The 24,785-nt window shown below is 48.4% G+C and overlaps 11 protein-coding genes across 11 annotated transcripts; 7 read left to right on the top strand and 4 right to left on the bottom strand.

The window, feature by feature from the left end:
- Positions 1–642: 642 nt before the first annotated feature.
- Positions 643–2,650, bottom strand: B0J16DRAFT_334903 (WD40-repeat-containing domain protein). Its single transcript, XM_046127010.1, has 5 exons — positions 2,405–2,650; positions 2,306–2,350; positions 1,820–2,258; positions 1,306–1,763; positions 643–1,253 (listed from the first exon to the last, which is right to left on the bottom strand). Exons 1-5 carry the CDS (start codon positions 2,415–2,417, stop codon positions 778–780), a joined length of 1,431 nt encoding a protein of 476 aa, XP_045987206.1. The 5' UTR covers positions 2,418–2,650; the 3' UTR covers positions 643–777.
- Positions 2,651–2,657: 7 nt separating this feature from the next.
- B0J16DRAFT_75397 (Oxo-4-hydroxy-4-carboxy-5-ureidoimidazoline decarboxylase) lies at positions 2,658–3,495 on the top strand. Its single transcript, XM_046134431.1, has 2 exons — positions 2,658–3,267; positions 3,317–3,495. Exons 1-2 carry the CDS (start codon positions 2,794–2,796, stop codon positions 3,368–3,370), a joined length of 528 nt encoding a protein of 175 aa, XP_045987205.1. The 5' UTR covers positions 2,658–2,793; the 3' UTR covers positions 3,371–3,495.
- B0J16DRAFT_75348 (uncharacterized protein) lies at positions 3,465–5,203 on the bottom strand. Its single transcript, XM_046134430.1, has one exon. The coding sequence runs from the start codon at positions 4,835–4,837 to the stop codon at positions 3,620–3,622; it is 1,218 nt and encodes a 405-aa protein (XP_045987204.1). The 5' UTR covers positions 4,838–5,203; the 3' UTR covers positions 3,465–3,619.
- A 1,766-nt stretch (positions 5,204–6,969) lies between these two features.
- Positions 6,970–9,195, bottom strand: B0J16DRAFT_263300 (bactericidal permeability-increasing protein; the record flags this gene model as incomplete). Its single annotated transcript, XM_046123328.1, has 1 exon — positions 6,970–9,195. One exon carries the CDS (start codon positions 9,193–9,195, stop codon positions 6,970–6,972), a length of 2,226 nt encoding a protein of 741 aa, XP_045987203.1.
- Positions 9,196–9,972: 777 nt separating this feature from the next.
- On the top strand, positions 9,973–11,441 carry B0J16DRAFT_334898 (thioesterase-like superfamily-domain-containing protein). The gene is made up of 2 exons (XM_046127009.1): positions 9,973–10,402; positions 10,450–11,441. The coding sequence occupies exons 1-2, from the start codon at positions 10,115–10,117 to the stop codon at positions 11,257–11,259; spliced, it is 1,098 nt and encodes a 365-aa protein (XP_045987202.1). The 5' UTR covers positions 9,973–10,114; the 3' UTR covers positions 11,260–11,441.
- A 1,330-nt stretch (positions 11,442–12,771) lies between these two features.
- On the top strand, positions 12,772–14,091 carry B0J16DRAFT_369420 (uncharacterized protein; the record flags this gene model as incomplete). Its single annotated transcript, XM_046130272.1, has 2 exons — positions 12,772–13,739; positions 13,792–14,091. The coding sequence occupies one exon, from the start codon at positions 12,772–12,774 to the stop codon at positions 13,699–13,701; it is 930 nt and encodes a 309-aa protein (XP_045987201.1). The 3' UTR covers positions 13,702–13,739; positions 13,792–14,091.
- A 392-nt stretch (positions 14,092–14,483) lies between these two features.
- Positions 14,484–15,949, top strand: B0J16DRAFT_334895 (uncharacterized protein). Its single transcript, XM_046127008.1, has 2 exons — positions 14,484–14,651; positions 14,705–15,949. Exon 2 carries the CDS (start codon positions 14,707–14,709, stop codon positions 15,796–15,798), a length of 1,092 nt encoding a protein of 363 aa, XP_045987200.1. The 5' UTR covers positions 14,484–14,651; positions 14,705–14,706; the 3' UTR covers positions 15,799–15,949.
- A 909-nt stretch (positions 15,950–16,858) lies between these two features.
- Positions 16,859–18,033, top strand: B0J16DRAFT_334892 (cytochrome c oxidase subunit VB-domain-containing protein). Its single transcript, XM_046127007.1, has 4 exons — positions 16,859–17,052; positions 17,140–17,235; positions 17,352–17,611; positions 17,674–18,033. The coding sequence occupies exons 1-4, from the start codon at positions 16,962–16,964 to the stop codon at positions 17,833–17,835; spliced, it is 609 nt and encodes a 202-aa protein (XP_045987199.1). The 5' UTR covers positions 16,859–16,961; the 3' UTR covers positions 17,836–18,033.
- Positions 18,034–19,033, bottom strand: B0J16DRAFT_334890 (uncharacterized protein). Its single transcript, XM_046127006.1, has one exon. It carries the CDS (start codon positions 18,921–18,923, stop codon positions 18,423–18,425), a length of 501 nt encoding a protein of 166 aa, XP_045987198.1. The 5' UTR covers positions 18,924–19,033; the 3' UTR covers positions 18,034–18,422.
- A 1,212-nt stretch (positions 19,034–20,245) lies between these two features.
- On the top strand, positions 20,246–22,802 carry B0J16DRAFT_75269 (nucleotide-diphospho-sugar transferase). Its single transcript, XM_046134428.1, has 5 exons — positions 20,246–20,910; positions 20,963–21,361; positions 21,413–21,499; positions 21,547–21,955; positions 22,005–22,802. Exons 1-5 carry the CDS (start codon positions 20,624–20,626, stop codon positions 22,347–22,349), a joined length of 1,527 nt encoding a protein of 508 aa, XP_045987197.1. The 5' UTR covers positions 20,246–20,623; the 3' UTR covers positions 22,350–22,802.
- A 207-nt stretch (positions 22,803–23,009) lies between these two features.
- Positions 23,010–24,461, top strand: B0J16DRAFT_334888 (Metallo-dependent phosphatase-like protein). Its single transcript, XM_046127005.1, has one exon. It carries the CDS (start codon positions 23,148–23,150, stop codon positions 24,006–24,008), a length of 861 nt encoding a protein of 286 aa, XP_045987196.1. The 5' UTR covers positions 23,010–23,147; the 3' UTR covers positions 24,009–24,461.
- The last annotated feature ends 324 nt before the right edge of the window (positions 24,462–24,785 follow it).

The raw sequence follows: 24,785 nt of genomic DNA, 5'->3' as shown, positions 1-24,785 counted from the left end.
GTTTCGTATCGGAAATATCGAGGTATGTACGGCGGTATTTGTTAAATGCAGTGAATGGCCTGCTATATGCCGTTCACGAAGCATCCACGAGGCAACAGGTGCAGAGCACGGTGTATCGCAAGTGAAGAGCGGCGCGAAATGCGAATTCAAGGAGTGGTGGCGATGAGCTCGAGGGTTGAGTTATCCAGGTGCCCTTTTCCAGCAGACGCAGAATCTATCATTTGTGATATATACTTCTGTGTATAGTAATCGTAATCATCTGTACCGCGTCGCGAGAGGCGTCAAAGTGGTCAGGGTGCTGTGTTGGTAAGCATTAAAGTTAGGTCCCTGTTGCTGGTAAAAAGGAAGTTGAAATTGAATGTCTGCCGTTCGATATGGAATTGATTCGACGCTGCCACCTACCCATGTGACGACCGGACTTAGCGCGCAGCGACCCTGCACTGGGGGCGATTACCCCACTAAGGACAACTAACTGCAGGCGTTAAGGCTTCTGTACAGGGGGGCAATGACGCCTAGGCTCCACTTTGGGCCATTCATGTTTTGACGGGACTGGAGGCTCTGACGGCGAACTGCATTCGTTTGTTGACTTCCAGTACGAGTCCGACAGTAAACAGTGAATCATGCTATCCAAATAAACAAAACCCTTAATTATCAATTTTCAAACACCTTCTGTGCTTTGCTTTGACCCAGTTCGCAGGCCTTTATAAATACAGGAATACCAGGGAATCATCCAGCCATCTCCTTTCAATACGTAGTTTCGTCTAAATCCACCAATGTCTATTCCTTTGAACCAAGTATGCTGACCACACCCTCACCGTTAATTGTCACGAGCTGCTTAGCAGACTCTCCCCATCGAACCGAGACCGAAGGCGTGGAGCTCTTCAAGGGCTCGCTCCACTTCTTGGTGGACTTCGTGAATTGTTGCACTGTCACGCCAGCTGCACCACCAGTGGCGAGGAACTGGCCACTGTAGTCCCAAGCCAGAGATTGCACAGGTCCACCGGTCTCGAGAATCTTGGCGACAGCAGCATCTCCCTCCTTTCGTAGGTCGAAGATGGTAACCATGGTCTGTCCCTTGGCTGTGGCAGCGAACCAGTAGCCGTTCTCGGAGAAGCTGAGGGCCTGAATAGGGGCACCGAGGCTAAAAGAAGCAGCTTGCTCGAGGGTGTTGGTCATGAAAAGCTTAATTTCGCCAGAGGTGGTGCCGGCGGCGAAGAGGTGACCGTCAGGGTGGAAAGCGCAAGAGGTGAGAGCTGAGATGATGTTAGCAAACCATGAATTCAGAATGAGCTAGAAAGAACTTACCAGCATCGGTGTAAGCACGAGCAGCGCACTTCTGTCCAACCAAGTCGTAGAACACAATGCTCTTATCAGTACCGACAGAGGCCAGGATCTCGCCGCTGGGGTGCAGGCTCAGTGCTGTAGCAGCACCAGCATGCTCGCTCAAGGAAGCAACCTGGTTACCATCCTCGAAGATCTTAACGCTTCCCTGTCCAGTCGCAAAGACAACGCGGTTCTCAGCCCAGGCAGCATCTGTAACAGGCTCCTCCACGGAGATAGACACCTCGACCTTATCCTCGGTAGTGGAGTAGATAACGGCTTGACCCTTAAGACCTCCGATAGCTGCGTTGGCGCCTCCAACGCTAAGAGCGGTGGCATCAGGAACAGGTAGGGAGTGCGTAGTCGCGCTTTCGAAAGCTGAGATCTCTTCGCCGGTGGCCCAGCCTTCGGGGACGGGACGCTTCTTGCGACCCTTTGATAGTCTAAATCCAGAGTTAGTTGACCGCCATGGTTTCGTAGTCGTAGATTGATCACATACGTCTGATGAGTCTCGTCCACCTTCTCAGTAAGCTCCTGTGGCAGCTTCTCCACGCTATCAACTTGCATCTGATCGCCATCGACAGCACCTCCAGTAACAGTGACCTTGCTCAAAGCATCTCTAGCCTCGTCTCGCTCCCTCGTGAGTCGTGCAATAACTCGGACAGCAGCATCGTGCTGGTACAGCGCTGTGGCAAGTTCTTCCCTGGTGCGCGCGAGCTGCTCCTTGATGTTATATGTCTCGAGGGCCAGCGCGTCCCATTCGTTCTGGAAGGTCGCGAGGAGGGCTGGGATAGATGTGAGGGTAGGAGGACGCGGTCGGACGATACGCGACGAGTGGATAGGGAGGAGATCATCTGTGGTCAGAGCCTCGCCAGAATCAGGCTCGGTGGCATGTTCGTTGATATATTGTTCGATAAGGCGCTTCTCGTAGACAACACCTGAGACGAGTTAGTTGCGCGTTGATGTTATTGATGATACAACATACCGGACTTCTTAGACACGACGGGCTCTTGAGGAGCCTCTCCAGAAACTGTCAAGAGATTAGCGCACTGTTATTGAGAGATAGCAAGCTTGGGCAACTTACTTCCACAAAGCATGGCGACTGCGATTTTGAGCTCGTGGAGCTTTCAATTGCTTGTCGTCAGGTAAAGCGCAATTCGTCGTCTCGAAGCTCTGTTGCGACGACAATCGCCTAGTCGAGATTTTGCCGGTGCACTGACCAGAGCTTGGAATCACGGGGTGATAAGATAAGGTTCCGTCATATCGGTATCTTATCAGCCATCGTCTTCATGCATGTCTTGACGCGGGGAGCACCGGTAATAGCAGTTTCGCATGTCTCCGTAGTCCGATAATAGAGCGATGCAGTGTCGATAGTGATCTCCTAATTCTTCTTGATTTGGTTTATATACTTACAAGTGAACATCAAGTACTTCGTGATAATTGGCTATCAAACCACCAACTTCAACACCTATCATGGCTCTCCCTACACCAAAAGAGCTTTGTACAGCAGATGAATCTGAACAGATTAAGACTTTGGACCTCTTATTCGAACCAAGTCCAGCAATTCACTCAACTCTCATCCCAGTCGTAAAAGACTCAGAATACAGATCATATCCAGAGCTGATCGATGCCTGTAAGGCCCGTCTTGTTTCACTCGCATCCTCCAGCTCCACGACCAATCCAGATGAGACTCTTCTTTCCATTCTCGGGTCTCACCCCCGTCTGGGGGCTAAGAAAGTCGAGTCTGCACAGTCAGCAGCTGAACAAGCCAACTTGCAAGGACAGGGCGAGGAGTTGGCCAAGTTGAATCAGGAGTATGAAGCGAAATTCCCGGGGCTACGCTATGTCGTCTTTGTGAATGGGCGAGGAAGACCCGAAATCATGGAGAACATGAGAGCTAGAATCTTGAGAGGAGACTATGCCAAGGAAGTCGATGAGGCGTTACAGGTACGGGTTGTTCATGTCCTTGAGTTTCTGCTACTAACTTGAAATGCAGGCAATGTGCGATATCGCAAAAGATAGAGCTTCCAAACTAGGCGCAAAGCTGTAAATGAGACGAGTATTATCAGAGACAACAGACTTCGCATCTCTTATGTATGTGATACCAAGAGGTCTGGTGGTTGACTACAATAGAATAAGCTATATGATCTTTTATGATACCCAAGCCCAGAGCAAGAGTGCTTACTATGTCGCTATATATAAACATGAACAATGGCAACTCGCTGCCCCATGCCATACTTGTATAATTTACATGTTTTGTGATATGGTCCCAAAGAAGTGACACTGAATAGGTGCATCACTATCTTGACATCCAACATATACCATCAAGTTCATCCAGATATTCCTCATACGATCTATCGTCCTCCTCGCTGGTGCTTTCGCCATTCTGCCCAAACACAACGCTGAAGTCAGAGTATACACTATCCTGATCGTCACCGATGTCGTTCCAATCGTCGTCTGCTGGGTGCATGTATGCGAAACTATCCTCTTCTAGATCATCTAGAGGAGGTAACGATACTGTTGGCCGTAGCTCTGGGGATCGTATGGGAAATAGTCGCGGGGATGTGCGCTTCTTTGTTGCGGCTACGTCGCCAACTGGGAGGGGAAGTGCTGCTGGTTTGGATAACCGACAGGATGTAGGCTTGGAGTGTTGGAATGGCTTGTGAGCCTGTTGGTTTGGTTGTGGTTTTGTTGATGAGATGACGCCTTGAGGCCCAGCCAGCCCAGTACCTGTTGGTGAGATTCTAAGGGATCGACTCGTTGCCGAATCTTGCAGCATTGGAGGTTTCCAATTGGGCTTGCTGGTAGCTTTCGATGTGATAGCCGCCATTTCCTGCTCATGATTCCGTGCAGGCTGTTCCTGACTCAGTCTCTTTCTTATACAATTCATGATTGAGAACCGCAGAAAGGATGTTGCATGAAGGTGTGCAATCCTTCGAGTCATGTCCACAGACGTAGCCATCTTCAAGAACCGTTTGTCACCAGCCTCCTGGCCCTCCCTGTTGAGAATGTGTGTTGCAGGCTGTGAGTAGGGTTGTGAAAGACGGCTTGTGATGAGATCGGCTCGCAGTCGGCGCTTCTTGACACTTAGATCACCCGTATTGAAGCCTTCGACGTCGGAGATACAGCGTCGTCGTTTGACCCCTTGAGGAGGGGGTGGTTTTTGTTGAAACTGGAGATTCAATGGACTGGACTTCCTCTTGGCTTCGTCCAACGAAGGGAAAGAGAAGCGTGGCGAGGCTTCAGGTCTCGGTTGTGGTGTCCAATCTTTCACCGCCGCCGGTCTCTGCTGTGTGCTATCGTTATTTTCTGACTTCTTAACAGTTAGGCACCTCGAATGTCCCATCAATGCCTCGAACAAGGGGTCCGGGCTAGGACATCGTGGTACTTGATTCAAGTCATCCGAGCTAAGGTCGAGCGGGGATATAGCTAGATCATCGTGACAACCGCCCGTTGTATGGCGACGCCACTGCTCAAGCAAATTGATTGAGCTCTTGGTATTAGCCTCTACCTCCATAACCACAGCTTTCGCTTTGTAGGAGGGGAGGAAGAAGCTCCGCGTGCTGTCAAAGCTGCCTCGTTCGATCCATCCGCTTTAACAACTTTACGTGAAGATCCACGTCGATGGAAGAAGGTCTCTGTGTAGGAAAGGAGAAGATAAAACCTATGGCGAATCCAAGTTTGCGATGTCGAAAAAGTTGATCAGTAATAATTCGAGTTGGTTGTTGTATCCCGGGTCGGAGGTGATGGTCCACAATGTGTATAGGACCTGATCTCAAGAGTTCAACCTGACCAGCAACTCGCCCTACAACAAATTCGCAGCAACTTCACCAGACCAATGCCATTCGTCTAAGCCAATCCTCCCAAGTCCGTCTTCTTCCCTCCTCAATATATCAGAGCTTCAAAGCTGGGGCTGGGAGTAACTGGCGTGATGCTCAGCAAGCGAAAGTGGGGAGCCTAAGCCGCGACCGAAGCTAGGCGAGATGCCCGGGAAGTAAGATGAGATGAGATGAGCAAGCCGGTTCTTTAGGCAAATATGCTCGGTATAGAACACAATCTAGAAGGAAGAGATAAAAGATAAGAAGTAAGAAAACCCAAAATAAGAAAGAGGAGGAGTCGTAGTCGTAGTCGAAGAGGGGAAGAAGAGGTGGTCGTCTTAGTCGGGAGATTCTTCAGGCCAGGCCAAGCAAGAGTAACCAAATAGCGTAGTGCGTAAATCATTACATTTCAGTAGTCTCCTGCAGCAAGGATCACGCTGAACCAATTCGATGGAAAATCCGGGGCGAAACAACATGTACCTTGTACTCGGGCACCCCAGACTTTTGGTGGTGACAAGACTTCATTTCTGCTGTACAAGCCATACCTATCCGTAGACCGAGCACAAAAGACGCGGCATCAGCTAGATCTGCACTTTCATAGCCTGTCATCCAGGCTTTCACGAGAAACACCATCATCATCCATCATACAGAGAAGAACCAAGACAAGCAAGATCCATGAACATCCGGGGTAAGCCACCCGGGGAGCTTCCAGAGGTTGCACAGCATGTTTTCATAGGCCACAAAGCATAGGCCGGGGATCCCCGCCCTGGGGTCAGTCAGGCGGTTGAATCAAGCGTTCAAGGATTAGGTACAGGGGGTGAATTGCTTTTTCTTTGGCTGAGACCCAGCAGAAAGGGGGGGCCAGGGGTGTCCAAGGGAGGAAAGCCGAGAGATTTGATGTACGGATATGTATATGTAAACGTGAGGTGTCATACAAATTCGAACTTGTTAGTCGTGATGCATGGAATCCTCAATGAAGCGAACCTAGCGAAGAGCTTTGACAACCCTTGGTCAGATCATCTTCTGTCAGTCTTAGGACCTGCTTAAAGCAGTTGAGTAAGCTCTTGGAGAGAATTGATAGGTAAAGTAATTGTTACCTTTTCCCCGTGTATTACTTCAGTGGAAGACTATCTCGTGACTAATTCAACCCTCGTGACAAGCCCAGCCACCAAACAACTCATCGTATCCTCCACTACCGTGCAATTTGTATGACATTGGATGGTCCGTCGTCGTAATAGTAATGATCAGACACAGAGTCTAGACTGTGCGCCTCATGTCTTGCTGAAACCACTCCATTGGTAAATCTGCAGATCCAAGACTATCATTTCCTCGGCCAGCATTTGCTCGGTCTCCGACTCTGTAAATCTGGGGGATCAGCTGTAGGGCTTAGCAAATGGCGGTCGCTGTTGCTGGGGTCAAGATGAGTGATCACATCTCAAAGACCTAATGCACGCGCGTACATACTGTACTGTACTTGTGCCGTAGCATTCGTTTATGTGTGTATTCCCAACTTCATGCTGAGAGCAAACATGTTAATCTCAGATGCTACGTTGCCCGATTCCGCCACCGATACTTGAAGCAATCACCCATTGTATGGTGTCAAGCGCTACATTCCAAAACTGGAAATACAAACATCAATTCAAAGTCACCTGAACTATCCACTGGTAATAAACGATTTGTTTCACCCGACGCCATCCGAACCTCTGCCTTTTGCTTGGGCCCCGTTGCATCCTTAAGTCAAACCCCAGTAACTCCAACATGCCTCGCCTGCGTAAACCAGCTAATGAACGTATCATGCCATACTCTTGTACACACGTATCGTAAATTCGTCTCAAACGGGCCTTGTTTTAAGGTCAAAAATATCATTCTTCCAGCCTCCCTGCTCATATTCGAAGAGCCTCTGTTCCGCATCCCTGCCTTCCTCCTCCCACAGCTGGACCAAACTTCCAGGAGCGTAGCGCCCTTGGAATACGCCTGAACCTGGCTTGACACCGACACGGGCGTCGATATCAGGATCAGGCGCTGGAACGAGACGTGCCGCAACAGCTCGGATGAATGTCAAGAGGTCCTTAGGGTCCGCAATGCGGGTGGCCCGAAGGCGTTCCCGTGCATAGAGCATTTCTCTGTTCAGGAAATGCAGACCCTCTGCAATGGCTGCAGCAATTTTGACTTCAAGAGCCTTGCGAACTATGGGTCGAACGAATGGCTTCAAGATCCAAGCCAGGCACGCAAACTTGGACTTGCTGAGTGTGTAGTTGAGATGGTGGATGCGCACCTTAACATCGCGCAGAGATACGATTTGTTCCATGCGATCTTTACCAATTTCCAGGTCAAGAGTGATATCAACACCACGTTTGTCGAGGTGAAAGCCGGCGATACCTTCGTCGACCATTCGAAGAAGACCAGAGTGCAGACGGAACCAGTATCCCAAGTCGTCAGCCGCGATGGAGAGACCAGACACAGTGACCTTCATCATTGATGTCATGGTAGATTGGGTTCCAAAACGTGCTTTCTTTACTTGGACATCGTTGTAGCTTGAGACGTTGAGCTGGAAAGGCAAGAATGAGCTGGCATTGACTGTTCGACCAGGCTCAAGGATAAGATTCTCGAGCAAAAGATCAATAGCAGGGGCCGACACTTCGACACGGGGGATGGGTATGTACTGGATAGCTTGGATTAGGAGAGGAACAAAAATATTGATGGTGTCGGTGACCAGATCACTGTTAGCGTACTCCCCAGCAGGGGACAGGAGAAGCGCAATTCTCTCGGTCGTGTGGATGAGCTTCTTGATGTCCTGGTCATCCAGGACTGATCGAAAAGCAGCATAAAGGTTGGACAACAAGGCATCGAGATCATCACGAATGGATGACTTGGCAGTCAGTTCGTTGGACTTCTTGCGCAATGTTTGGAATCTCTCCTCGATGTTATCGAAAAAGTCAGGATCGCTAAGCATGTCTTGCACCATGTTGCCGATCTGCTTCACGAGCTCGTCAAAGTTTGGGTCGGTCTTTCCATCATCGACGACAGCTTCGAAGGACTTCTTGACATTATCCCAATGTTCACGCTTGCCGAGAGAAGTGACGAACAGCCAAAAGTTGTGGACGGCCTTGTCAGCTTCGGCATTGGGTTGGGTGTCCTCCTCAATTGCTTCAACTGTCGCGGTAGCGGCATGTGAGTAGGCAAGAAGATAACGTCGGATAAGCAGTGAAATGGTCGAAACAGACTCCTTATAGTCTGTTCGCTTTCGAAGGTTCAAGACGGTGTTCTTGAGACGCTTGACAAGTGCATCACCTTCATCTCCTTTGACGTGCTCCTTGATGCTCTGTGCTGCTCCATCGGCTACCTCAATAGCACTATCTTTGACAGTTTCACCAACATCTGCAATTTCATTCTTAAGCTCTTGGTCGGAAGGAGCAGCAGGTGATTTCTCATTGCCATTTGTATGCTTGAGGGCCTCTTCCTCCTCTTTTGAAGGTTTGATAGCCTCTCCTGCTTGCTTGGAGACATCGGACAAGGTGAAGGCGGTATCTCGTAGTACCTCTCTTCCCACAGTACTGAGATCAGACAGAAAGACTCGAAAATCGGCGTTGGTCAGGAGAAGAGAGCCGATAGTCTGCAGGCTCTTGTAGGTAGCCACAGCATCTGCTCGGACCTTGGCTCTGGCAGCCCGCTGCTCGATGTGTGCGACATCAACATCCAGACGTGCCTTGGTGAGGTACCAGATAAAGTCCTGAATTTGATCCTTGCTGTTCTTGTGCTGCAACACCTCGATGAACTGGGTGATCCATAGCTTGATGCTTCTGACAAGAGCTCGTCCCGAAGGGCTCAATTCCTGTCTTTCTGGGTTCAAAATTTGGGCGGAGAGAAGAGCTCGCAGATGGATAATGAGTTGCTCGTTGCTCGGCATGTAACCCTTAGCTATAGCGCGTAGCATTTGATATGTATGGAGCTTCTCATGCAGTCGCGTCTGCAAGCTAGTGTCGTCATTGTAACGCGGCAGCAGAGGCTGGCGCTCTGCTTCTTCGGAGTCTTTACAAATGCCAAAACATGACAGCATTTTGAAAGCTGCAGGCTTTAATTGCCTGTGAACGAGTTCTGGATGTTGTTTTTCAGTGGAATTCTTCTTGAGGTGGTTGCTGGCATGATAAAGAAGAGGTTCATATCTTCTGAAAATAATGGTGATGGCTGTATAAGCCATAACGACGTCATGACTCCGCCGGAGATTCTGGTCCTAGGCTAGTGCTAGGTGAGGCAGGCACCTCTAACTTGGGCTTGAGGCAACCACAACCCCCTGTAAAACACGGAAGATAACAACTTCGAGCCTGGTGATTGGTCAAAGCTACTCGGTATTTCGCGATCATGATGCTTTTGTAGACGCATCGATGATGAGCGGGCTTGACTATGGGAATGTGCCTGCAGCAAAAATGCGTTCAGATAACATCATGAAGCATGCTTGACAATGGAATGCATACTTGAGAAGATTGTTGATCTGTGAATAAATAGCTGATGAATTGCCACCGCATCTCACGATACTCAGTCCGTCAAGTTTATGCTATCCATTCCATTTGCTAGGAACGCTGACTTTAAGAGCCAACAGATCATCTGTAGATGAGGCGATGCAGAAGGAGTCAAAATATTCTTTCCATCGTATTATTGATAATTGCAATTGACTTTGATTTTAGCATTTCTATTCAACGAAAATATGTATCAGATGTTGTCGGCGACGAGCTATCATCAGAATAGTCCGCGGTTACGGACTATGGTCGGTGGACCTCGGCATCGTCAGCCGGCACGGAGTTGTTAGCATTCAACGTCCAGTTGTACGACTTTCACAATTACAATGCCAATATCAATGAAACACGAACTATAGCAAAGTGCAAAGAGTGTCATGAATGATTAAGAGAACACAATACATGTTCATTGTGAAAATCTCTCAAGCAGTATCTACTAGCTCCTTGCTCCGGATATAACCATCAATGGCCGTGCCAAAAGAATGGAAGCGGCTATCCTTCCAAGAAGCTTTGGAACTACACCGACTTCCAGACCCAACTTCAACGATACAAGCCACTCAGAGGTTTATGAGCCGCCAGCCGGCTTGGACTCCTGGCCAGGAGCTTCCATGGGACGCTGCCGGCATTCCAAAGCCCAAAATCACCAGAGGGGCTTATGGAGCTGTCGTATACACACAAGCGGCTCTCGCAGCGACTCGTATAGTCGAACAAGAAGATGAAATTGAGAACGAGGAGAATAGAAGGGGCATTCATGTGCGTTAAACCCGCGCTCAGAACGATCAAGAACTTACGCTCTTTAGTCCATCCATGCAGTGTTCACCAACCCTGGGCTTTCAGATCGCCCTTTCATCCTCGATGTATCAGAGATCCATTCAAGCCGTTCATTTTCTACCCGCATGGTTCATGCTCGGCAGTCAACGCATTCCTCAACCAATTCATTGGGACCATTCCCTGTATCAGATTCCGAAGCGCCTCTGGCTAGCCCTTGCTTAACGAGCATCATCACTTTCAAACGATCAGTCCCGAGTATCAACGAAGTCCAAGGAATTCCGCCTCACGAGCGATTCGGAGCGATTCTTTCGTCAAGAAGGCCTGATGAATGGGACCCATGTCCTCAAGCAGACGTTGACGCCTTGAAAGCCAAGTTTCCGAATGAAGGCCACGGAGCATTCCCTATTCTGGACATGTACAAAGTTGATATGTCCACCTTCAACGCCGATAAAACAATACCAGAGCGGAGAGAACTGATATACTATCGCTTACTAAAGCCTCTTCCTAAAGAAGACGCTAACGCACATATTCTATGCCACGCATTCGAAGCGGATCGTAACAGTCTATTCATGCTCGGCAATCATCTTGGCTACGGCCACGATCTAGGTATTGCTGCAAGTCTAAGCTACTCGTTCTATGTACATGTCAACGCTGAAGACGCTGTTATGGAAGGTGATGGGTGGTGGATACAAGAAGTCTCCTGGCCGCGCTTCAGCGCTGGTAGAGGCGCAATGGAGAGTTTGATATGGAGCCCAAGGGGTAAGCATGTCGCGACTGGCTACCAGGATGGCATTATACTGCCGATGACAACGAAACCAGGTAGAGACACGAAGTTGTAGAGCCGGCGAGGTGGCGGTTGATCAATTTCGGACCATCCTCAAGAAGAAGACTTGAGTTCTTCTATAATAGGTAGACAAAGTTGCTGTCTCATAGACGATACATGGCCATACATTTGACAATGCTTGGGGTTCCTCTATCCAGAATCAGTACCTGATTGAAATGCTAATATTACCCCATACATTCTCCTTTAACCGAGCCTTCCAGAAAGGATCGTCTGTGATTCACAAAAGACAAAGTGGGAAGGACCCGCCTCGAAGCTGCCTGCTTTCCAAGTCTCAGTCCCCTTCACATCATCCATTAATCGTCGCAATCATCTTCTTCGAATCGAGTTTAACATCATCTGAGCCCACCTAGCTTCGAAAATTCATTGAACAAATTTGATCCTTCATTCAGGCCCTGGCTGAAAGATCGTCTCATCAAAATCCACAACAGGACAATTGCTCTTACTCCTCGCAATAGGGGAAGGAACCGAGAAAGGCAAGGCATATTCATATTCTGGGAGTTAAGAATGTAACTTGGAGCTATTCTGATGTTCTTTGTTCAGGTTTCAGAATACTGAATTTCTGTGATGCTATATGCGTTCACACAAGTCTTCTCTTCAACAAACTCCCCAACAACAACAAGCAACATCAGTTCAAAAACGGGTTCGGATACAAGTCTCAAGTTTCCCAACTCAGAGCATACCTACCGACTTAGGCGCTTTAATTCGTGCACGAAGCTATTGTGCCGTCCGCGCGCCGTTTGTTCGTAGCTAGTGACGTCCCTGGACGGGTGTCACTATCGCTCGAGCGCGAACTCACACATACTTCATATCTTCAAACCTTTGTTGTGTAATCTTCAAATAGCAAGGCATCACACTTTTTACTCACCGAACGTATCCTTCTACAAATACGCCGTCAGCAAGAAAAGGTACATATTTACTACATCCTCCCCCTTTCCTACTAACCAGTCGAACAGTGGCAGGCTAGGCAACCATTAGAATATACTGCTTTTATTCCAGTAATCTCTCTATATGTTTCAGTAACTCATACTGAATCACTGGCGGTAAGTGTTCGATCTGCCTGTCCCAGAAGCTAGCTGCCTTGCACTGCCAATTTTCACCACCGAAATCTAATATTTACCAGGTGCACCGCTAAAGCTTTCTAACGTTTTCCACTTTCCACCTCAAAACAATCTTCACATCTCTTTCCCAAGATTTATCCATTCTCATACATCTTCACTATCAACCTCTTCCACTCCGTGCGGTACTTCATAGCCCTCTATTAGATTATCACCATACTGCTCGCCGCGAGTGGCCTACCCCTGATAGCTAACGACTAAAGCTTTTGGTAAGTTGACTCCATTCTTTCTACCACTTTATCTCTATGTTTTTACTGTGGTGCATCTATTGAACTATACTGATAGTTACTCCCTAAAAGGCACCTCAAGCACCTTAGCCCTGCCCCCCTTTCCTACATTGCGAGATACGCGGTTACTGCACCATTGCCCTACTACCTAGTGTCTCTCTCGAAATGTCAGACTCTTCGGAGCCTCGGGCTCAACATGGACCTGTCACATCCGAAGCTCTGAACCAGATGCTAAAGACACCATGTGATGAAGTCTTTGCGTTCAGTTCTGATGGTGAGACCTACACCGCGCCCAAGTGTCTCATCGGCACCCCGGTACGAAAGATCACAGAGACTGAAGACTATTGGAAGTCGGGATGGCTTTCACTGGAAACGTTCCTAGCTCAAGAAAAGAACGAAGAAAAGGCTAAAGCTGAAGCCCACGGACAACTCATTCGGGACCCCTCAAACAAGAATGCCAAAAAGATGCATAAGATCCATACAGACAACGTGTCCAAACATCGCAAGATCAGGGAGATTTTCGGGAAAAACTCATCTTATCATCCGAACCAGCTCGTTAGCAAGCACCATCTGCCCGCAGAGGGACTTTGCAGCAAAGAGATCATGTACAAACTCGCGTGCAAAATCTCTGACTGTCAGATCCTTCGCGACAAAGGAGAACTCATCATGGATCCGTTCGATTTTATTCGATGGAGAGTCTGGCTGCAACTTCGCTCCCAACTCAACTTCGCCGCACAGAGCGGTCGAGACTACGTAAAACCAATCCTATCACAAATCTTTGAGGACTGTGAAACGGCTATGTCACGCCCATACAAGGATCCACTGCTTCGCGCAGCTATTATCAGGTCGGCCGGTTACCAGAACCGCCTAAACAGCTACGGCACTGTTGCCAACAAAGGCAAAGGCATCGACAGAGGCACAAAGGCTGTTGCTGGAAGCAAGGGAATCGACAGCAAAGTCGTTCGCAACAAAGTTGCCGTTTCCTCTCGGGTTGAGAAGACGCGAAAGAGACCTGCTCAGCCCAGCACCTACCAAGGTGTTAATGGCTTCCGCGCTCAGCAGAGAGCCCGGCAAGCCTCTGAGAACGATGACTAGAAGAACTGAGTGTAATATCCATCACGAAGCGATCGGATGTGAGTAACTTTCAAACAATCGACTTTCTCGTCAGCTAACTTTTCTTTCTAGACCTTTCTTTCGTCACACTCATATTTTGCATGGACGGGGCTCGACGAACTGGCCAGCTCACAAATCCTGCCGTTCAGCTGCAGGATATACATAGATTACGGTTCAGGAAGGAAGAATAACAGCCAGTATATCGATACATGGCTCATGGCACACGAAGCAAGTTCGTGCATCTATTGGACTTTATACACTTTTGGCAGACTATGTGCAGCGACTATTCCCTCCTGTCATTTTACTGCGCCTGCGGTAAACGTACATACATTGGCAAGTATGGGCTTATGGCGCAGGAATGGCGTAGCAAATAGTGTTGATTTAGCTTTCAATGGGATGGGATTTTCTCTTTTTAAGTCAGATACATGTGTCTTTAACATGACCTATGTCGAGGGCTGTGATGTTCCGATGCATTTCGTTTATACGTCACAAGTAAACGATTTTACGCTCCCCATCGAACAATCGTGAACTTATAGTCCATGAATTGATTTCATGAAAATTGAAATATACTAAACATAGAATTGTTAATGTAGAACTTGTGCAACTTCATTTGGGTCTGATATTCTTGCTGCCAGTGCCATCATATACCTACTAAGATTACGACCGGGTATTCTGGCTGTATCGGGTACATCGGAACAAAGCCGTGAGGTCTTATGATACGTGTGTGATATACTTAAACGATCTCGGATTTTCGCCGAGAATAAGTCTTCAACTCCTGCTGGAAACTATTTGATCAAATGTTTGCTCTGTATTTAAGGACAAACATTCTCTATCCAGGCACGTGCAACTGCGGTTTCTTTAGTCCACGTCGTTCATTTGTACTAGCAGCCGTCGACTATAAACTTACATCCATCATCAAACAAACGGGTCAGGTAGAGCTTCACCCACTACACAAAATCTACAACAACTACTAAATTGAAGGTAGATATGAGTCTACGCCAAGTAGCTGTCAAGGCTAGTCGAGCTCGCTTTGCGAGTCAGTTCCCATGGGTGACTTCACCATTCATCATTGGTGCACCGATGCGCGTTATGTCAGGACCACATCTCGCTTTCGAGATCTCAAAAGCTGGGGGTCTGGGGTTCATTGGTCCTGGAGCAAAGCCTGAAGATACATCTAGAGACCTCGCTACGGTGCGTGAGTTACTACGCAGTTCACCTCCCACAGCACTACCATCCACATTTCCATCAGACTTTCTCCCTGTCGGCGTTGGCTTCCAGCTATGGAACGGGGATTTACCTTCAGCTGTCCAAGCTGTCAGAGAACATAAACCTTGCGCGGCGTGGCTATTTGCGCCTCGTCGGGGTCAAGAGGAGTTGGACGAGTGGACTTTTCAGATACGGGAAGCCTACCCTGACATCCAAGTCTGGATCCAAGTTGGTACTGTCCAAGAAAGTGTTGAAATTGCTATGAGCGGACATCACCCTGATGCCCTCGTGATTCAAGGCGCAGAAGCAGGTGGTCACGGTCGAGCGATAGACGGCCTAGGCATAATGGCCTTATTCCCCGAAATTGCAGACCAAGTCCAAGACTGCGACATATCTCTTTTCGCAGCAGGAGGCATCGCAGACGGTCGTGGCGTCACAGCAGCCCTCTCCCTCGGCGCAACAGGCGTAGTAATGGGCACACGATTCCTAGCCGCCACCGAAGCCCGCATCAGTAAAGGCTACCAACAAGAAGTCGTGCGCGCCACAGACGGAGCAAAGTGTACTACAAGGACCATGCTTTATAACCACCTTCGCGGCACGATGGGTTGGCCGGAGCAGTACAGTCCTCGTGGAATCGTTAACCAGAGTTTTCATGATCATCAGGCAGGAGTTGGTTTTGAGGAGCTTAAAAGGAGGCATGATGAGGCTGTGAAGTCTGGAGATGAGGGATGGGGACCGGAGGGAAGGTTGGCGACGTATGCGGGTGCGGCGGTTGGGCTTGTGCATGACGTGCGTGATGCTGGGGATATTGTAAGGGGAGTGCAGGATGAGGCCAAAGAGATTATAGCGGATCTTGCGAGAAACTCTATGTAGTCGCTGAAACTTCTTTGCTTATTTTCAGAAGTATTCGTGTAGGTGAAGCAAATGAAGAAGCAGTGTAAAAGACAAGAAAGGTCTGTTCATTTATGCCATGCCGTCTGAGATCATACATATACTCTTCCGTAGCATTTCTTTACACATTCACATGCACAAATGGGATATATGGTTCTAAAACTTACAGTATCTCTCAAATGATTGGATGGAAAGCCAGGTTGATGAAGGAATTGTTGTACGTAGTCATTATCCCTCTACAGTCTCGGCATATGCTTGATCCGCACACCTTAAGCCATCGAATTATACAGACTGGTAATTGTCTAAGACTTCTTAGATCGTACCTAGATTGATCGCGAAAGAAGAATACATGTCTTCTAGAATCAAAATACACCTTCTCTTCTAACATGCAAAATCTAGAGAGCGCTGTATTTTGAATTTTACTCGTCTACCCAAGCCAATCATCATTACAGATATTGAGTAAACATGACCATGGGTAGTCTATCTTAAGAGGTATATACATGAACCTGAAATAATGACGGTCTTTGCTATGCTGAGAGTAATTCGTTCTACGACTTACACAACACTCAAGCGACATGGGCATGGACGGAGCCGATGCATGGTGATATTAGGCCCATTATTACCAATCATTCACTTCCAAAATTCACCTTAATTTGAGCATGTCAGCCGTTAACTTGAAAATATATGCCATCAATAAGTGTTCACTGAATTGAACCTGGGTAAGTTAGGACGGATGAAGACGGCATTGTTGTATGACTAAACAATTGATGATACATGCTAGGAATATATTCAGAGGCTTAAGAATGATCAATTGCGCGTTTCTCATTCCATCCAAGCTATAATGTCTCTTTTAGAGGGTGATTGCGACGAGTTTGGAGCTCTTGAAGCTATTGATGACGATTCCGAGATTCGCCTTTGGTGATGGTCCAAGAGCCAAGGTCTAGAGCCGGAGCTTTGGAAGATCACGTGGTTGAGATTACAGCAACTTCAATTGGTCAATTCACTTGCCCGGATGGGTCCAAGATCCAACTTCGACCCAAATCAGCCCATTCCTCACAAATCCCTCGACAACACCTCTACCTCTCTCTCAGCCCATCCCCGAGTCATCCTCATTGCCAGGCGCAAACCTGACCCGATAAACAACAATGTTCCTGCAACGCTCCGCCATCACCGCGGCTCGCCGCGTCGCCGCCCGACCTGCTGTCGCTCGCACCTTTGCTACCTCCATCGCTCGCCGTACGCATTTCTATTTTGCTTTCCGGACCCCACAGCCAATGGCGTTCGTCGTATGATGGCTGACTAGTGTTTTTGCTCTGACTACAGGTGATGCCGCCAACCGCCCTGCCACCCCCAACGAGCAGGCCGCTGCTCTCGCTGGCACCGCCGAGAAGAAGGTTGGCTCTTACAAGGTCCTGAAGGGTACGTCCAATTCGACAATGCCGCCGTCGACGAGCCTCAATGGCGCCCCGTAACCTCGGTCGATGCACCGTGACGTGAACGTGCAACATTCGCTGACGAAGCTTCCTCACATACAGAGGTCCAGACTGAGGAGGATCTCTTCGGTCCTGGTGCCGCCCCCGGTACCGTCCCCACCGATCTCGAGCAGTCCACCGGTCTCGAGCGTCTGGAGATTCTCGGTAAGATGGAGGGTGTCGACATCTTCGACATGCGCCCTCTTGATGCCACCCGCCTTGGAACGATGAAGGACCCCATCATGGTCCGATCTGCTGGCGAGGAGCAGTTCGCTGGTTGCACTGGTTTCCCTGCCGACTCTCACGGTGTTAACTGGCTCGGCGTGAGTCTTGACATTTTGGACCCCGGACGGACGGAAGTGAAGTGCTGACATTCTGACTCCAGCTTACCCGCGAGCGCCCTATCGAGCGATGCCCCGAGTGCGGCAGCGTCTACAAGATGGACTACGTTGGTCCCCAGGACGACCACCACCACCACCACCCTCCTGAGTTTGAGGAGCCCAAGACCTTCGCCGATTACATCAAGCCCGAGTACCGATACAAATAAATGCATTGCGCCGAGAGACATTGAGGAGATTGGGCTATAGCATCCACTGAAAATTAGACGAGTGTGATGCTGCCCTGGGGAGAGGAGCCGTTTTGTGTAGATTAGGGTGCCTTGTTCCCTGTGTCAATTTACTAAGTTAGCTTCCAGAAGTTGATGTTGACTACTATATAACGGAATCCAAGACGTGAGATTAATTTAATGTTTCAATTGAGCTTGTGCTTGAGTGACATTTTCCGGAGCTTTAAGATACTGGATATAGCCCGGGTTGTGATGTCATTTCGTTGGCTGAAAGTGAAACATGATCTATGAATGGGAATTCATCGATGCAACATGAGATATGTATCGACTTTTCAGACAAACGAGAAATCAGCATATTTGCATGCTGTACTCCCTCCCACTCGCAGGTTTCGTGTCGTCGAGGCTTTGGAGTTGCGTAGAATTCGGCTTCGATCATATCTGGGTATCAAAGTGCTGTGATCATGTCTTCTCAGCAATGAGTGAGATAGAACATGAGATCCATCTGTCTTATGAGAACAGATGACGTATGGTAGACGACAAAGATGATGCTTTTCGGTTACTAACATCGTTCAACCCTCGTCTTCATCAAAGCTCAGCTTGATCTTCTTGGCCTTCTTCTTTGGCTTGCGGTCCTTGACGGACTCCTTTTCAGAAGTGTCCTTCTTCTTCTTATCCTCCTTCTCATCGCCCTGAGCCTTGGCCTCATCAGCGTCACTACCGACGACCTTTCCAACCTTACGTTTTCTTCCTCCAATAGCAGCTTTGCTTTCTGATTCTTTGACAGGTTCATCTTTTGTCGTTGCTGGCTCCAGGTCATAATCCCCCGTATCTTTCACAACGCCATCCTTGTCGACTTCAAGTCTCACGACATTGCCGTCTTCGTCTACGACAAGCGGTACATCTTCAGCTTCCTCGCTGCTAGACCGTTTTTTAGCTGATCGCCTTTGCGCAGCGAGTAGTGGATCGGGACCAGTTGCGCCAGCAGCTTGAGCGCGCAGAGCCGCGAGGAATGGCGGTGCTGAGTTGTCGTAAGACAGATTTTTTGAGTTGATTTTTGGTGTAGGAGCCATGTTTGAACGTTGGATGAAGTGAGTTGGAGGTTTGATATGGTTGGTTCAGCTCACAGCTGTCAGCGATTGGTTTGCGGCTCTTTGTCAGCTTTTTCTGGGCAGTGTCTTTGATCCTCCCGTCAAATCTGGATCTAAAAACACTGGCAGGACTTGGAAGCAGCAATTATTAGTCTAAACTGTTCTAAGCAATAGTCTGGCTGCATACAAGCACAGCATACGTGGGGCTACTACGCTGGAACCCATTCTTCCAGGAAAAGACAAGATTTGAGTCGAGATGAGAATCGAATTTCTTGCTTTTCGCTAGTCAGCTTGTTGTCCAGAACATCAATCAGGTCCACTGAAAAAGTTAGACTTGCGGTAAATGATGAACAAGTGTTAGAACCTAAATATAAACCTAAGTAATCCACTCCTTCTTTTTCTTCTTCTATTACTTCTTCTTCTCCTGACAGGGGATTTCTAGGTGAATTTATTGATACTGTACAGTGCATACTGTAGGTAGATGCGGACCGGAAGATCAGATGGACGTTCCGCCCTTTTCATTTTAGATGAAGTTGCGATGTTTGATTGGATTGAGCCAAAAAAGCAGGGCGGTCTATTGGACAGTCCGTACGGACGAGCCCGGAACCCCCTGTAACCTTGGCCTGCACTTACTGGGCCAGGGCACCTGGGATCTTGAATGCAACTGGGGATAGGTGCATGAATAGACTGCCAATATCAGTCATTGTGCTGCAAACTACGTACTGAATTTTACTTCTTCGGTCGACTCCTGACTTTCTCCAATCTCTTCATGGGAGGTAGAGCCCTGGCTCATCATGGCGGCCCCATCCATCATGTTGTCTCCCACTTCCCACCACTTTATGCTTTGATGCTATGGCTGTGTACTGCTCTCCCTTTTTTAACTTTTGCCTCTTCTCTCACATCCCTTTCGAGGCCAAGCCATTAGCTTATTTTATCAGAGTCAGTCTCTGTCCAGTCGCTACTGTTCCCTAGAACTATTCGCCCTTGCTCGGTTGTGTTCTTCTTATTCTGGCCGCCCAGTCAAACACCCCCTTCTTCATTGGTGATTCAAATACAGTATCCATCCAGATTCAAGGTTGTTTGTCGTTATCAACCGCCAAGGTGTCTTCTGTGCCCCACTGTCCCATCTCTTGTCTGCCGGTCGACGCGTCAGTAAGTTAGGTTCTTACTGTACTGGGTCCAAGATTTGGTCTTTGCTCTCTAGCTCTGGCTCTGGCGTGGGAACGTGGTCGGTCCCTGCCGCTCATTACTTAATTCCATTCCCATGTCCATCTGCACTGTACATCTTTTTTAGAACCAGAATCCTTCAAGATCTTGAACCCTCCATCTAAGTCAAGGTGATGCCACCTGCTTCGGCTCACGATCGGAACGACGAGACACGACAGACGATATCAACGACCGTTTATTCCTCCAGCGACTGAATTGAACTGAATTGAATTGCGTTACTGTACCTAATTCTAACGTCTTGGTCCCACTCTGCCCCAAGATCGATCGAACTACGAATACATACGTGCGGTAGCCCCATCCACCAACACCGATCAACCTCCTTGGTCTCGCTCGCTCTCCTATTTCCTCGTCCTCGACGGTCGTCGCAGGCGCCACGATACGGCGCAATTCATGTCCTCCCGACCACGACTACTATCGATCACACAACCTGCCGCTCCGGTAGGCTCTTTCTCGCCATGGACCTGATCAGAAGGGCCACCAAGGTGGCACCTAGCAAACCTCCTCTACAACTTCCTCTCAATGAGAAGAGAGACTCGAAACACAACAAGGCTGTCGACAATCGCATGGCCTTCTTCCGTCGGCCGTTACGGCTAAAGGGGAACTCTACGATCTCTGTACCTCTGGGCGTGGTCATCTTTTTTCCTATGCTTGTTTTAATCCTTATTTTTATTCTCTTCGTTAGCCATCCCAGTTCTCCAGGAAGGGGATTTCTGATTCCAGGAGGCGCTGCCCCAAAGATGCGGTATGTTTGGTATCGCCGGTGTCGGCCTGGCCTAAATTAACTGGCGGAACAGGAAAATCAGCGAAAAGTACGACAAGGTGTTCGTCGAGGGCTGCGCCCAGCCCGACACCGACAAACCTCGAGCCAACGCTGCCTTTGTAATATTAGCGAGAAACAAGGAGATTGATGGTGTCTTGCAATCCATCAAATCTGTCGAGAGACATTTCAACAGATGGTACCACTACCCCTATGTGTTCCTCAACGATGGCGATTTCGACGACAACTTCAAAGAGGCCGTTCGAAACCATACTTCGGGCGAGGTGGAGTTTGGAAAGGTTGGACCGGATATGTGGGGGTTCCCCGATTGGATCGACCCCAAGGTTGCTGCAGAAGGCATTGCCAAACAGGGTGATGCTGCTGTGATGTACGGAGGCTTGGAGAGCTACCACAAGATGTGCAGGTTTTATTCTGGGTAAATTGGTCCAAATGCGCGGATTGAGGACGTAACTAACGGCGTATGCAGCTTCTTCTTTAACCATCCCCTACTACTCAAGTATGAGTGGTACTGGCGAGTCGAGCCCGAAATCAGCTATTTCTGCGACATCACATAGTACGTCTAACCTTCAAGGAAACTCATGCAGTGCTAACAAGTAACAGTGACCCTTTCCAAAAGATGATCGAACACAACAAAACATACGGCTTCACAATTGCTGTCAAAGAACTTCGCGAGACCGTTCCCAACATCTTTCGATACGCCTCCGCCTACAAGCGACTTAACAACATCACATCCAAGGGTTTATGGGAAATGTTTGTCGAGCCACCGGAGGAGGACGATGAGGACTCTACCAAAGACAGCGATACGTCTCCCAATGACAACAGCTTCTGGGATACTCTCACAGGAAAGAAGAAGAATACCATCGACCCCGAATCAATGGAGGGCGAGGCGTACAACATGTGCCATTTCTGGTCTAATTTCGAGATTGCGAAGCTCAGCTGGTTCCGCAGCAAGGAGTATCAAGATTTCTTTGAAATGATGGACCGGAGCGGTGGCTTTTGGATGGAACGAGTATGCAAGCCAAAAACCTCCCTTTTGTAACAATGCTAACATTCCTTAGTGGGGCGATGCTCCTATCCACTCCCTTGCCGCTGGCGCCCTTCTCGGTCCCCAGGACATTCATTACTTCCGAGACTTTGGCTACCGACACACGACAATCCAGCATTGTCCTGCTAATGCACCAGGCAAGCAGCTCGCCCGCGAGCCTTTCCTTGAGAAGACCACTTTCCCCGAATACAAGCGATTCGAGGAGGACGACTACTGGGAGCACTGGGACGACGTGCAAGAGGGTGGTATCGGCTGCCGTTGCCGATGTGATACAGACGTTGTCGATGTTGAGGGCAAGGAAGGGTCTTGTCTGGCTGAATGGGTCGACGTTGCTGGCGGCTGGGCTCATCCATACTAAAGTGGCCAAGTACTTAAGCGAGCTTGAGTATTTTTATACCATGAGCTGATAGACAACACTATATTCGAGCATTTCGATTATCCGCGGCGCTTCAGGGGCATGAGCAACTTTGATTCGACTAGGTCACAGGGATTGTTATACATTTGGGGAAAGGATAAAAAAAGAAAGGGTGCGGCGTTTTGTTTTACCATGAGTAGCTGGGCATTGCTCTTGCATGGCTTTTGCCTACACGCTTTGTTCCACACTCGTTCGTCATTGTATTACAGGACAGGGCACGCGCATTGTGGGGGATTTGCTTCATTATGACTTGGAGGTCTTTGTTAAAATGTTCGGATAGACGATGTGTTTATGTACTCGAGAGATTCCAAGAGTATCTGCTGGTATTAATGATACATAGGATGGGAGATCGCTCATTCCTATACTTTACGGCTGCTTGAACTGTGTCTCGCTTCCATGTCAACTACAGACTGAAATACCACGACCTCAATATGCCTTGTTCATTCAGGATATTGCTGGCTTACAAGCCCGACGCCTCATGCAGCCATCCATCGACTAACATTAAGTTCCATGATAGCCTAGGCAGATTAGCAGGGCTGATCGTGGCGTCGGAGGCCCTTGACTAACAGCACTGCCTTCAGCTGTTGCAACACCAGACCCACTGTTCATGATCTACCTAAAAGTCCTATATAAGAGTCCTGAATATCGTCTTGAAAAACACGTCTTCAACACCAGCAACATACAGATTTTCCACCCAACGAACTCTCTCTTTGAAGAGTATCCCAACCATCCGGCTTCATAATGGATACACTAAATCGTGTCTCCGAGTATCTGTTCGGTCCTACGATCCCTCCCAGGGAACCGTGTGGTCGAAAAGTGCAGATCATGTCAGACCTTCATCTTGAGCTTAATCGACAATACGCAACTTTCGACTTCCCCGCGAAAGCACCTTTCCTCATTTTGGGAGGTGATATCGGCCGGATGGTGGACTATGACATGTTTCTCCCCTTCCTCGCTCGCCAAACAGCCCGTTTCGAGAAGGTCTTTCTAGTCCTCGGTAATCATGAGTTCTACGAGATGTCCTATGAAGAAGGTATAACGAAAGCCAGAGAGTTGGAGAAAGAAGAGGTTCTGGAGGAAAAGCTCGTGCTTCTAGATCGTAATCGCTGGGACGATCCTGATTCAGAACTCACTATCGTCGGCGCAACATTATGGTCCAAGATCCCTCCCTCGGCAGCCGAAATGGTCACCCTCCGTGTCTCGGACTACAAGAAGATCTCGGGCTGGACCGTTGCCAAGCACAACGAATGTCACGCCCGCGATCTCGCGTATCTCAGCAAAACTATAACAGCCCTGAACAACACCGAATCCCAGCGAACCGTTTTGGTAGTAACGCACCACGCACCTTGCATTGCCGGTTCTTCGAAGCCCGAACATGCGAATGCGCCGTTCAAGAGTGCGTTTTCAACAGATGTTATCCAGGCGCGAGAGTTTGTTAGGGGTGTTGCAGTGTGGATGTTTGGGCATACACATTTTACGACAGAGTTCAAGAAGGGGGGTGTCAGGGTTGTTGCTAATCAGAGGGGGTATGTTTTGGGTTATAAGGGACCGACTTTGGAGAATACCAGGGGATTTGATGACGAGAGAGTTGTTGAGCTGTGATATAGATCGTCTCATCAGTTTGGATGGTTATGGAGTTCGGAGTTTTAGTGATGGGGTTATTTCTACATAGATGGTTGAAGGCTTGATGCTAAGTAACGATTTCCGAGCATTTGAAGTCCTCTTAAGTTTCCTGAGGCTTTTTCGAAGACTTTTTGTATAATCAAGAACCTTCTATGATATCTTCAACGGATGAAAGTGAATACTTGGCCACGCAACTTACCCCATACAGTAGAGTGGAGGGCCCTGTAGAGTTTGCTGACGATGTTCTTAGGTTCATGGTACTCGGAGTTGCAATTGGTATTTCATTTGCCCTAATCTGGGCTTTCGGCTCCTTACTTGGACTCCCCCATATTTCGTTGTTCTTCATTGGGCTCGGTATCAAGAAATAAGAATTAGAGGATTGGAAGCTCAACGTACTGAAATAGCTGCGAAGTTACTCTCGCACAGGTCGGGAAACGTGAGAAGGTTGATTAAAAAAGCTAGTCCATTCTTTTGGTGATTATTTACTGATTGTTAATATTAATTCATTTAATACTGCTCGAAAATAGTGCCTTGATCTTAACAATTTTAGTCGTATAAGTCATATAAGTGTACTGGACTCTCAACGTATCCACGACCACTGAGCTTACTATATTTCGCTTTAAGATTTACAGTTTACTTGAGTTTCTCTTTATATTCCAATCGACTTTTTTTGTACTTCTTCAATGTCTTGCCTTAGTATTCATCGTAACAGTTGATGCCAATTAAGTTGTGGCCTGAGGCACCAACTGCCCCGGA

The sequence above is a fragment of the Fusarium flagelliforme genome, assembly GCF_020744385.1.
Source record: "Fusarium flagelliforme strain FIESC 12 MPI-CAGE-AA-0113 chromosome Unknown B0J16scaffold_2, whole genome shotgun sequence".
NCBI lineage: Eukaryota > Fungi > Ascomycota > Sordariomycetes > Hypocreales > Nectriaceae > Fusarium > Fusarium flagelliforme.
The sequence above is the reverse complement of the archived record's forward strand: the minus strand, read 5'-3'. Positions and strand labels throughout refer to the sequence as shown.